The 13,051-nt window shown below is 39.5% G+C and overlaps 1 protein-coding gene across 1 annotated transcript in view; it reads left to right on the forward strand.

The window, feature by feature from the left end:
- The window catches only part of LOC131081986 (opsin-5-like), a 29,591-nt gene extending 16,759 nt beyond the window's left edge, over positions 1-12,832 (forward strand). The window contains exons 4-7 of the mRNA XM_058021446.1: positions 7,049-7,148; positions 8,499-8,603; positions 11,492-11,715; positions 12,392-12,832. Coding sequence (XP_057877429.1) covers positions 7,049-7,148; positions 8,499-8,603; positions 11,492-11,715; positions 12,392-12,832 — 870 coding nt within the window. The remainder of the gene's footprint in view (positions 1-7,048; positions 7,149-8,498; positions 8,604-11,491; positions 11,716-12,391) is intronic.
- The last annotated feature ends 219 nt before the right edge of the window (positions 12,833-13,051 follow it).

Consider the following 13,051-nt stretch of genomic DNA (forward strand, 5'->3'; position numbering starts at 1 on the left):
CAGACAGCCACTACTGCCAAAGGTCTGTATGCATTGTTTGCCAGGCTTGTACCAGCCTAACCCCCCATTCACATTGCTCCATCATCCATTAATTTTTTTCTTCACTTTTTCTGAAACAAATTTATATCTCAATTATGAGCACTGGAATGTGTCCTCGTTCTTGTTTCCTTGCCTGAGACTTGGATACTGAAATATAAAGTTGCAGAGTCTTCCCTATTTCTTTCTGGTCTGCCTTCATATAATCTAAAGAGTGTATACATTGCAGTCAAAGAGGTAAAGGCAACTCATGTAGACATCTGTGAGCTGAATTTTAATGAGAAAAATACTTCATCTGCAGGCAAGGGGGAAAAGACTGCCTTTGCACAAACAGAATCATTAGCAACATAGAAGATCATTTCAGTGTAACTAATGTGACTTCGGGGAAGTTCCGCCAGTTTTCATTAGTCATGAATTTTCCTTCATTTTCCTCTAAATGAGTATTTGTGCAGTCAATTGCGACTAATTAGGTAAGTTATATATTTGGTAGTGAAGATTTATGAATGCCCAAACTATCTGTTTCCTTCTTTAACAAGTCTGACGTAGCCCCTGCTGTGACACCCAAGCACTGTGTCAAACCCCACACTGCTGCCTGGATTGGGCATTCGTTGCCTGAGCGATCCTACAGAACCAGGAACTTACAAAGCCTAAACTTTGATTTCTGTACTTGCTTTTCCTCCCAGAGGGCTTTGAAGTACCCTTTTTTTAAATCTCTATATAGAAAATAGTAGCCTTCCGCATCCTTTGGTGCTGATGTCGAAGACATTAAATGTTTTCTTTCAAAAAATGCTGTCCACTGCTCCTTCATCATTCATGATCTTCTCACCATAGGGGTGAACAAATAAAATTCTTCTGACTCCTCTCTGTGTGCCACATCCTCTCACTGGCTTTTAAGCAAAATTTCATCTGAAATTAAAATATCACTCTAATAGAATTTGTAAATACTTTTATAGTTCTATCTCGCATGTACTCATCTTCTCTATCACAAAAATTTATTCCATTAAGTGAGTACACTGATAGTACTTGGGAAGCAAATCAGGTCCTGACCTAGATCTTGTGCTGAGTGAATCAATGACAAGACGACTGCTGCTTGCAATGGGCTGTGTATGACAGGACATCCAGGACTTCCACACCACTGTCCCTGCAGAAAGGGATGATGTTGCATCTTGTGGGTTTCCAGATCACTCTTTAAGGTCAAGAATAAACTATTTTTTGTTACTTCCTTCCATGCTCTCCCTGGTCTACTAGGACTCCTTGAAAATGCTTGTGACTCTCCTGTTATTTTGGTGCAGGATCCATAGGGGACAAGAATATTAACCTAAAAGGAGATCTGCTAGTAGTCATGCAGCTTTTTCAGGTTTTCAGGAAAATAACATGTTCCTGTCTTGGTCACTTAAGGCTGAGCTGGTACCACCACTAACCTGCCCCACCTTTTGCCCAGGACCTTCCTGAGCAGAAGAACAAGTTAAATTCTAGGCATTCAGCCAAGAGTCAGAGATGTCCTTGTATAAACCTGAGGGTGGCTACGTAAGCAGATTCCTCCTTGTTGGGAAGCAGCATAGAGGATTGTATTTTGGGGAATGTGTAGGGTCACTTGTAGTCTCTGGGCTGTCCTGGCAAAGTCCATGAACATTGGTACCTCTGATTCCCTCGAGGTGTGTAAACTTCAAGAAACATTTAACATGATATTCTGAAATGGAAAATACTTTGGAAAAAAAAGAAAGTGATTTTAATATGATGTGCATGGATTTCAGTTATCTACAGTCCACAAAGCTAAGCCTTGTCTTCAATGGCAATGTAAAGATGAGACAGGTGACTCTTCTTTTATCTGTGTATTTATTTGTTTGTATTAATGGTGATGCTGACAATAAACAAGTAGACTCTGAATTAACATCACTACAGTGGAGAGGAGTTTTGGCTCAGGCCCACTGAAAAGAATTTTACAGTGTAGCACACATGTCCCCAAAGGGCAATGCTAGATTTTCCTATCTAGTGCTTCTTAATTTCCCTTTACACTAATTCACAGAAAGACAATGGCAATTCAGCATTTAACCTGAAGATGGGAATCTTTCCATTGTGTCTGGATCCACTGCAGTGGTATGAACTAGATGCTCCCCGTTTACTCTTCACGGGGGGACACAAGAGGCATAAATCTGCTGTGATTCCACAGCATCTACCCAGAGCTAGAAATCAGGTGTGTTCCCAAGCATTTGGAGATGGAGTATCTGAAGTAAGATTATTATATGATGGGGCTGTGTGAGGAAATTCTGCACTCAATTTCTATCTGTTCATTAAATGCAGTGCCCTCAAGGGCATCCCCACCATTCATAGATGTGGTCCTTGATAGGGGCAGGAGTAGAAATTGTGGCCTGAGAAGCTGCAACTACAGTAGCTGACGGTCAGCCCAAAGTGAGTATACCTTGAACCTTAATTGATTAATCTGGTAGATGAAACTGGCTTCCCCAGGTTCACTGAAGCCAAAATGTAACCTGCATGTAGTAATAGTGGCACTGAACATACATTAACTATATAGTATAATTAGCATAATTACATATCTGGAGACATAATAGTATAGTCCAAATACTGCATTCATATTTTTCTATCTTTAGAATACATGCCAGCCACAGAAAGATTTAATCACTTTGTGAGTGCAAAATACTGAATGTCTGATGCTCTCACTTAATGGTTTAAACTCCCTAATCCTGTAGCATATCAATTCTCATTGTTTACTTATACATAGAGGTGTCAGAGCCCTCCAATGACTTGGGCTGATGCCATCACCTCTAAGCATAGCTATCCTTGAAGCCTACTGAGACATTTTGAAGGGCAGGATGCAAACATACCAGAACAATGTCTCATGAGCAAAAGATGTGGGAGCTGTAGTAAATGGTAAATCGCTTTCACCTCCTGTATTGTAGAAAATCTCAAAGAAACTGAGTGCTTTAGGAACACTATGCATTGTGGGTTTTAAGTAGTCTTTTGTGAAGACTAATTTTGATTATTGAACTCAGTAGTCCTTCTAGAACATCTGTGACTAAAGAGTTAGTGTAGTCCAGTAGACACATCATAGTATATTTGAGAGATGGGAGAATTACTTTGTCATCAGACTCAAGTGGAATATTTTTGCATTTACTTCAAACTTTAAGAAATGGTTAAATTTAAAATTAAGTTTTTAATTTTAAAATATCTGTTCCAAGGTGTCTACAATTGCTTTTACAAATGTGTTTCTTGAAGATTGATTTAAGTGCTTTTTCATTTCTTGATGTTGAATGAGGTTTATTGCCATTATCTAATTACTCAAAATAATCTGATTTGTATTTAAAAAATAGTAATTCTGAGAGAGCTTATTGTGGCAACTTTAAGTATATGCTGTGGGCAAATAATCCCTGTTTGAAGTTTATGCTTTTCTTTACATATTCGTTATCTCATTTTCAATAGAAGAAAAATACAGGATGCCATGGTTCTGAAGGGAAACAAATGGATTTTGGGAAATTGCTACAGATTTATCAGTTGGCCAGAGGAGGGAGTGAGGCAGCCTTTGTGGCTGGTGAGATCAATGTTTTGTTCCAAAGTGAAAAGTAATAGCTATTTTGGCAATCTGCTTTTGTGCAATTAAACCTTGATTAATCCAATATTATGAACAATAGGTTATATTTTACTGTGCTTTAAATGAAGACAACCCTTATGAATCAGTAGGGATCCATAAGAATTAAAGGTAGCAAAAGTGAGGCACACCTAAGCTCACAGCTAAACATTTTATAGTGCACTGGGGATTCCTAACTCTCTCTGTGTTGAAGCAAATGAATTTGCATGCAGTAGGAGCTCTATGTATTGTGGGTTGCAAATAGTGCTCCAAGAGCATTAGTGAGATTTAAAGTCAGGCACAAGTGCAAAGCAGAAAAAACCCACAATTTTTTCCTTAGTTGTGTCTTAGCTTCCAGGCAGTATAAAGATAATGAGCACCTTCCATGCATATCTATATAGCCAAGGGAGTAATGCTGGTAGGGCACTGAGAGAAAGCTTTTAAAATTGGTAATCTACTTCTGCTTCTTAATGGGTAAAAGGGAAAGCTGGTGTATTAAAATTACCGTGCAATCAACTTTGTGTTTATGTCAGAATTCATTACTGCATGTTAACACTGCTGCTATTTGATCATAATTAATAATCGGAAGGAAAAAATTGCATTAAACAGAAATTGAAGAAGTATTATGACTATGGAAGGAAGGAGCTGGCTGGGGAGTAGAATAAAAGAAAAACCAGAACTGTGTAAGGGGAAGAGCATCAATCTTCTTCCAAAGTAATAAAATGTTATTTTCTATTCTAGTATTTCCTTGGCTGTCATTCCGTATATGTTTAAAGATGCAGAAAACTGAAATTATCACATATTTTTGTAACATGCAGCTATTAATCTCTGTCTATAGAAATTGGGACTATGTTAAAGCAGTTTTTCTGTTGTTATCTACTTGGGTGCCTAGCAGTTGCCTTGCTACCTACAGTCAGTGCTGTCTGTTCAAGAGCAGAAAAAGTAGCAGAGATCTTTCTTCCAAATCTAGTAGGTGTAAGCTTGAAGTAAATTGGCTATATCTAGAGGAAGATCTCTTGTTTTCTTCTGAGGACATATGTCTAAGTGACAATGATATAAAAGGGTTGCAGCATTGACAAACTTGCTGGGAAATGGTTTATGCATAGTAGGGCTCAAAAGCCACTTGCTGCCAATAAAAGTTCGGGACAAGAGTAGTCTGAGCATCATGCTCCCAAAGCAGCCTGTTGGATGGTCTCTTGTGGTTAAATATTCCAGATGCTGTGGCTCCTGTATGGGCTGTTCTGCAGTTTGAGAGCCACCATTTACCTCCTTTATTCATTTCATCCAGAGCTCCCTCTGCTTCATAATGTTTCCCACTGTCACTGTTCCCAAGCCACCAAGCCTGTGGCCAGCATGGAAGCAGTGACAACTGCCTTGGGAGGCTGCTGCCACTTACAAGCCATTTGGCCCTGGTAACATCTCTGGTGGTAGCCCCCACACCTGCAGAAGGTCTGATGAAATGCTGGTATGAAATAGTATGCAAACAAGATCTGGTACTGACAATGGCTCAATCCATGAACTATGTTGATTTAGATAAAACCACATTTTTTTAGCAAGGCACCACTCCAAAGAAAACATTTAGGCTTTTCTTTCTTATGGTGACAGCATCTTAAAGGCCAAGAGTGTATTTTTAGACTCACCTTCCTCCCCTGTAGATGTGCTCAAATGCTGTTTGAACTGACCACTTGATATAATTGTGTCTCTTTGATCTGACATCAGGGAAGGAGGGTAGGAGAAAAATGGCCACATCTGCCAGTGATAAAACAAACAGATCTATTTCAGAAAAACTCCCCTGCTTTTAACATAGGCCTATGATACACAGTGAGAAGCCTGTTCTGCTCTTTTAGTATTCAATCTCATAGCTCTTTAGGCTTAATTTCAAAGTGTTCATTTGCATTCTTGTTGAAATACTGCTTCCTTTCTAATCTAATAACTAGTGCAATTCCTTAAGATTATGGTCATTGTGTTTTCCGCATCTATGAAGCATTGTTAGAGCAAATGGAGAGGTGGCAGCTGTTTGCACCAGTAAGGATAATGAAATGCAGAGCACATTTACATATCCAGGTATTTCACCAACATCCACAGCACACAGCAGGCCAAATTCAGTCAAGTGCAGCTTCTAGTAGGTAGCTGACACATCCAAAAAAGTCTGTTTTAAACATGGTTGCATTCCTACACCTAGCATGAGCTGACTCTAATCAGAGCACAGGTGAGTGTAGATTGTTGTAGTAGCAAGCCTTGCATGTGTTTAAAATGTGGTGGGTCTGTAAAAGATGGCAAAAAGAAGTATTTAGTGTCAATATGAGGACACTGGTAGTAAGGAAAAGCACCAGTGAAAGAAGTGATGAAGTTGTCCCTTTTCTAACCCTTCAGCAAATTTATACAATCTGCCAGGGTCTTAGATTTAAGCCTGGATTAAAGCCCCAGATTCAGTGCTGGGATAAATGGAATTCCACAGGAGTTGTGCCCATTCATACAAAGACAGAGTTTGTTCCGTAGAATAATGATGTGCCTTTCCGCCAAAACTTTCAGTATTTTAATGCCAAGTTACTGTCCAGAGACGCTTAATATTCTTGCTTCACTAGGTGTAAAACTGGCACCTCCAAGAGCTCCTCTGCTCTGGACAGTTTAATATATTGTTGCAAGATTCCAAAAAACTAAGGGACTGGCTGTCAGCATTTTGCCTGGATCATTTCCCAGCCACAGAGTGCTCCCTAGCAGATGGCTGCACCCGTGTCCGCTACAGCCGACAGAACTTCCTGGTTATACCTGGTTATAAAGCTCACAGAGCTGTGGCCATCCCAGGACATGGCTGAGGCACTGATGTCACCAGGAGCCACAGAGCTGCACGGCTCTTCCTGCGTCACAGCCAGGGGATGAGGATCAGGGCTTCAGAAATAGCAGGCACCCAGCAACACCAGTCATTGAGACTCAATCTACTGCATCTATTTAGGTTTTGGGGTCTATTAAAGAAAAGAAAAAAAATATTTTCTCACTCCGCCCAGCCCTTCACCTCTTAGTTCTTCCATATTTGGCCTAAATTTCTTAGGATCAGTTTGCATGTTTCCTCTGTATAAGCAGGGCAGCTGCATCCAGGGCATTTTTGCGTGTTCAGGGCTTTTCTTCTTTCCAGTTCAAAGTTTTTCTCCTTCATTTAACAAGTCATTTAAGGGAAGCATAGATATGAGGGTGTGCTTGCTTGCTTATTGTATGTACATGACAGAGCACTTATATAATTTTTGAACATTTACTTGCTCACTGATCCTATAGAAGATAACTGCACCTGACATTTTGCATTTCCCTGATAGTTGAGTTTCTGGAAAAACTTTCTAGTTCATTAACATGAAAATGACAGGAGAAATTCCTGTGGTTCTTTCCCCCCTCAACTCTCTGCAGTAACAGAACATCCTGTACTGCTTTGTTTTTCAGGTTGATGGCTTCCTGACACTTCTCTTTGGCCTGGCTAGCATTAATACCCTTACAGTGATCAGTGTGACACGCTATATCAAGGGCTGCCATCCTGAGAGAGGTAAGGAATAAAGGCAAGTCCAGTTCTGCCTTCACTGAACCTGGTGCAAATCCGTACTTCTCTCAGTCACTATTATCAGTCAGGCAGGCTATACTAAATATAAATGAAACACATTGAAAAACAGAACATAATACAGTCATTTGCATTACAAACATGTTCTCATAGAATCCTTCAGGGTTAACTCCAGTAAGAGCCAAGTTATTACAAGTGTGCTTGGATCACCATGGGTAAATTCATCCTTGTGCCAAAGATACCCTAGGTACTGCTGACCCTCTGTACTCCTCAAAATGTGACTCAAATGATAAGTTATACAAGCTCCTAAGTTATACATCCTGGTCTCGATCTCACTTTAAAATATTCACTCTTCTATGAGATGAAGTTTGAGAAGTTTCTGGTCAGGGACCAGATCAATTTTCATGCCTTTGTTGCAAGTTGCTTGCACCATCTTTCGGGCCGGAGCCTATCAATGTCTGCCAGGGAAAGCATGTGCATGTATATGGGCTGCATCAGATGAGTTTTTCTCTTTACTAGCACAAGGAGCATTTTCTGTGATAAGAACTTCTGCAGGGTGGTAATTTTTTCCACAGAAAGTTCTTCCGCAGTTGGGTGCAATAATAAACTTGTTGAAGCTAACTTTCAGCATGAACTGCTGCTGGAGCTGATAGAGTTTTGCTGTGATGTAATCCTATATCTTCTATTCATTGCCTGTTAAGAAGTCATATTCAAAACCCACAGTTCCCTTTTGTGAAGCTCTACCACATATCCATCTGATGGTGTGCATAATTTATGTATGAATCTCAATTTGAGCAAGTACTCAGTATAATGTTACAGAAATGTTGAGGAACAAACATTGGTGGATGCATAAATATTTCCCACATAAATGAAAAAATAACCACAGTGTATGGCAACAGCAGGACAGATTGAATCTTTAGTATCAAATGGTGAATACAGGCTGGACTAGTTTCTCCTTTTTAACGGGAAAAACCTTGATGTCAGTAAGAAAATCCCCTGAATTTAGATTTATCTTGTTAATTTCTATGTAAAATACAACTGCATCCTGCATTTTACAAAATTACAAAGCATTAGTCTAACACAAAATTCACCAGTTCCAGAGCTCTCAACAAACTCATTGTCTCCTGCTTAAAAACCATTTATTTCCACTCTTCAGTGGGAACACAAGACTGACAGATGCTTTCAAAATCAAGCTTTTCTTATGAATATACATTTTTCTACCTTAATTTTTTTAATAGCTGTTTTACTCATTAGCTGGTGGTATAGGAGTGCATTTGGATTTCAGAGATATGCTTGCCTTTCCAAGTACTATTTTCTGACCCAGGCATGCCATTGCAGGTCACTGCATCAGCAACAGCAGCATGTCGGTGGCTCTGGTTCTCATTTGGGTGGCCGCTTTCTTCTGGTCTGCAGCTCCATTGCTCGGCTGGGGCAGTTATACAGGTAACAGGTATCTCTCAGTTGTACTTACCTGGCACCTCTCCACTTAACAAAGATAAACTTACCTTTCTTCCATGCTGTTTGTGATAAACCAGACCGATTATCAGTGGAACTGAGGAAATCATTCATTGTGCGTGACGTAGGTGCAGAGCGTTGCCTGCTTTGGTATCAGCTATGAAGAGATTTTTTTTTAAGATATCACAGGAAAGACTTGGACCAAGTGCATATTGCCTATGGAAAAAGAGAGGCCAGAAATACTTGGCATGGTTAAGGAGTGAGATAAAGAAAACTATCAAAAGACATCTTTCAAAAACTGTCAAGTTCAGGAAACTAGCAAAGAAGACAAGTTCCAGCAAGTTAAACTTGAAACTATAATAAGACAAGCCAGAAAGATTTGGCAAAACAATGTGTTGAAAATAGGAAAATTTACGTAGCAAAGGAACTTGAAGTGTTGGAAAGTTTGGGAGTCCAAGAAAGAATTAGGGTGCAAGATAAGACCATGTCAAAAAAGGAGGGTGAGGGAAAAAAGGAAAAAAATTGTGTAGTGAACACTGTAGAAATTCAGTGCCTAAGGCATGTGACAGACCAGAAAATTTCTTCAAGAGGGAAAGATGGAGAAATTGCCTCAATTTAAGCCTGTAAGAATTCGACAAACCAAATATCTAGGAACAAATGGTAATTATACAGAAGTCCCAACAACTGAAATCATGTGACTGACATTGTCCAGCAGTTACCCGTCTGGATTCTGTAGGTCTCTGCATTCTTTGAGAAGTCATGAAATTTGTGGAGACTTACTGAAGCAGCTATGTGTATATATTCTCTTATTTACTAAATGTGTAAGCTTTGAGATATCTCTGGACCCTTGAAGTATGGGTGTGAGAAAAGCAGCCATCCTATGGTTGGTTAAATGTTCTATCCTTTACATACCAAAATACTCCCACAATATTTGACTCAACAGACCTTTGGTTTGAGGCTAATTCACACTGTTTATTAGACTGTGTGAATTCTATATCATATTTTTGCATTCTGGACTGTCATAAACTTGGTTGGTTTTGACTGGTAATTTTCTGTGTATCTTCTGGTGATCTATGTTCTTTTTACATTAATCTGTCAGCTCTTCATTTATAGGGGTACTTCTGATGTCTGGTTTTGGCCCTTAACTGGAGCCAGGGACTTTCTGGGCAACACTACTTTGTCAGGACATTCAAGTGCCTTCATGGACCCTGTTTGAATTCAATTCTTTGGCAGTGGTTTTCAAGACTGCTTCTAGGAGTGCTTTCCCCTACTGAGACTCACAGCAATTTGGGGTTCCAGGGCTGTCTCTAAACACACCTGTAGTGAGGGCACCCACAGAGATGTGGGAGCCCAGCAGCAGCAAGTCCAGCAGCAGGCACCAGCAGAGCACAGCATGTTACAGCTGGCTACCTCAGCCTTTCACTACTACACAATATCTTCAGGGGCCCCCAGGACCCCACCAGTTTTTGGGAAAGCCACTTGTTTTTGTCCCTGTGGAGGGGAAAAACATAGCTCTGAATTCTGACTTGTGGAAAATCTGCCGGATTTTCTTCTCCTGTCATCTGAAGGCTGGTTTCATTTTTCAGGCAAAAGTTTTCAAAAGCAGAAACCCAGAATTAAGCCAGATTTTAAGGCTATATTTTTGAATCTTGAGGTCTACTGACGGAAAAGGCGAAGGAGAGAAAAATCTATTTCTATTACAGAACACATTCAGACAGCAACATCTAGAGATTTTGGTGATAAAAATACTGAGCTCTTTTTGATGAGAATCATGAAAGAGATTTTAACCTTTTGCTCATTTAATTCCTCCTGTTTAAATCTCCTATTACCTGTGAGGAATTAAGGGAATTTTTTTTCTTCAAAATTACCACTGGATATTAAGGAGATATCTGCTGCTAAACCATGTAGTCTTCACCTGTATTGTGTCTCCGGGACCTGTTAATACTTGATTTTCCTAATTTTGATTCATGCTTTATTTATTTGTAATTCTATTTGCTACCACAGCTTTTTCCACTTAAAAAGAAAAATTTGAAATTCACAATCTATAGAAAAACCTCTAAGGTTATAGAACTCAAGTTTTCTATGAGGTCATCTTTGCAAACACATCAGGAGACCTAAAGAAGTCAACTGTAATTCATAAAAGTGTTTGAGCCAGAGACTACACATTATTCCCACTGCCTTTTCCTTAAGCCCCTGGTCAGCTCTTGTCTCACTAGTGGTAGACCCTGCAATCTGCCTGACTTCATTTTAAAAACCTGCATCTCTGTGTTGCAGGACTGTGTGCTTCCCATTTATCGAAAGGTCTCATATCTTTCTAAGTATTAATATGTTTTGTCTTCTCATAATCTTTATCATTAGCTGTATCAATTTAGTCTCATGGCTCTCACTGCAGAGAGAACTTCCACTACCTCAAGAAGCCTCGTTTTTTTTTATTTCCTGCTTAGTTATGTAAGTAGTGACGTTTTACATTTGGCATACTGTCAATGAATTTCTTGTTATGCTGTAACCGAGCTCATCTTAGGAAGTTACTATGTAGATTAGTATGACAAATAAGAGTACATATCACTCAAGGATATAAATTATTTTTTTTTAATACAGTGTCACAGTTTCCTATCCTGAAACAACAGTTTGTGCATTATGGATTTACTCTGGCAGTTACAAACTCAACAGAATGATAATACACATTAAAATTTGTTACAGTCTAAATGGTCTTGAAAAATTGTTTATGTAGGAAGTAATGTCACGTCTCATTAAATCAGAAAGATCCATTCTGTAGTGCTTGACAGAAGAAAAATACAGCATTTTAACTAATAAATAATTGCTCAAAAGCAGATCAATATTCTAAAAATGCTAACCAACTTATTCTTGCTTTCCAGATCGCATGTATGGCACATGTGAGATAGACTGGGCAAAAGCCAACTTCTCCACAATCTACAAGTCCTACATCGTCTCCATTTTTATCTGCTGCTTTTTCCTGCCTGTCTCAGTCATGGTCTTCTCATATGTGTCCATCATCAACACAGTCAAACTAAGCCATGCATTGACAGGACTGGGTGATCCCACAGACAGACAGAGGAGAATAGAGCGGGATGTCACCAGGGTGAGTTTGGGTTTCAACCGGGTGGGATTCATGTCAATGAAATCTGTCTTTCCAAAAATTGATCTCAGCTAGAACAGAAGAGAATAAAACCAATCAATTGCATTTCATTTCTTTATAACTCTAGTGACAGAGTCTGAAGTCAGTGAAGAATATGCAGTTTGTTTAAAATTTCTACTGCATCAGTTGGTTAATATTGGTGCTACATCACATTTGAAAAATAATCTAAATATAATTGGAGCTCGTTTTACAGCCCAAACCCCAAAAATATGGTTTGGCATATGCTCTTTTCTTTCAGAAGTTACACTACTCCTGAGCATACTCCGAATTTAGAGTGCAGTTTAGAGTGCAGATTTCAGTTTACTCACTGTTTAGTTAAGTCTACCTGAAACCCTCTGTATTCATATAAACATATGGGAATGCAGCTATTTTCATTCTGTTAGATGAGGCATTTCTTAACCATACCACCATGACAAAATTCAATACGTAGCTCCTAGGTCTTCCTGGCTTTGTCAAAGCAAACTATTTCTTTGTTCATATTCTCCTATAAGCCATAACACTTCAGGGCAATCCAGACCTTTCCCTTCCAGCAAGTGTTCAAGTTATTATTCTCAGTGTTTTGCTCCCCTGATGTAGTCTTCCAAAATAGATGTAACATTATTCTTCTTCTGTCTTTTAGGTCTCTATTGTCATTTGCACAGCCTTCATTATTGCCTGGTCACCATATGCTGTCATCTCTATATGGTCTGCCTATGGTCACCCTGTGCCCAACCTCACCAGCATCCTTGCCAGTTTGTTTGCTAAGTCTGCCAGCTTCTACAACCCCATTATCTACTTTGGAATGAGCTCCAAATTTCGAAGGGACATTTTCATCTTGTTCCATTGTGCCAAGGAAGCCAAGGACCCTGTGAAGCTCAAACGTTTCAAAAACCTCAAACCAAAGCAGCCACAGCCTTCTCAGAAAGAAGAGAAGTATGCACCAGAAATGCACCCTGCACCAAGCCCCGATTCTGGGGTGGGAAGCCCAACCAACACCCCACCTCCAGCAAACAGGGAAGTGTATTTTGGTATTTTTGATACACCATCCAATAACCCCAATATTGAATGTGATAGATTGTAAGTTTTGTGGCTGTTTAATACACACACACTTTGTGTTCAGGAAGACCCTCTACAGAACAGCGCTTGAGTAATTTACTAATTCCCATTCCATCTGTTTCTTGCTGTACCACTGATGACTATACAACTCAAGCAAATCAGATGGTAAAGGGATATTTTCCTTCTATGTAGGTACAAAATGCTCCAAAGAACATTAAAATGTGGGCAGCACACCCAGTGCCAG

This window comes from Melospiza georgiana, chromosome 3 (genome assembly GCF_028018845.1).
Source record: "Melospiza georgiana isolate bMelGeo1 chromosome 3, bMelGeo1.pri, whole genome shotgun sequence".
Classification (NCBI taxonomy): Eukaryota; Metazoa; Chordata; class Aves; order Passeriformes; family Passerellidae; genus Melospiza; species Melospiza georgiana.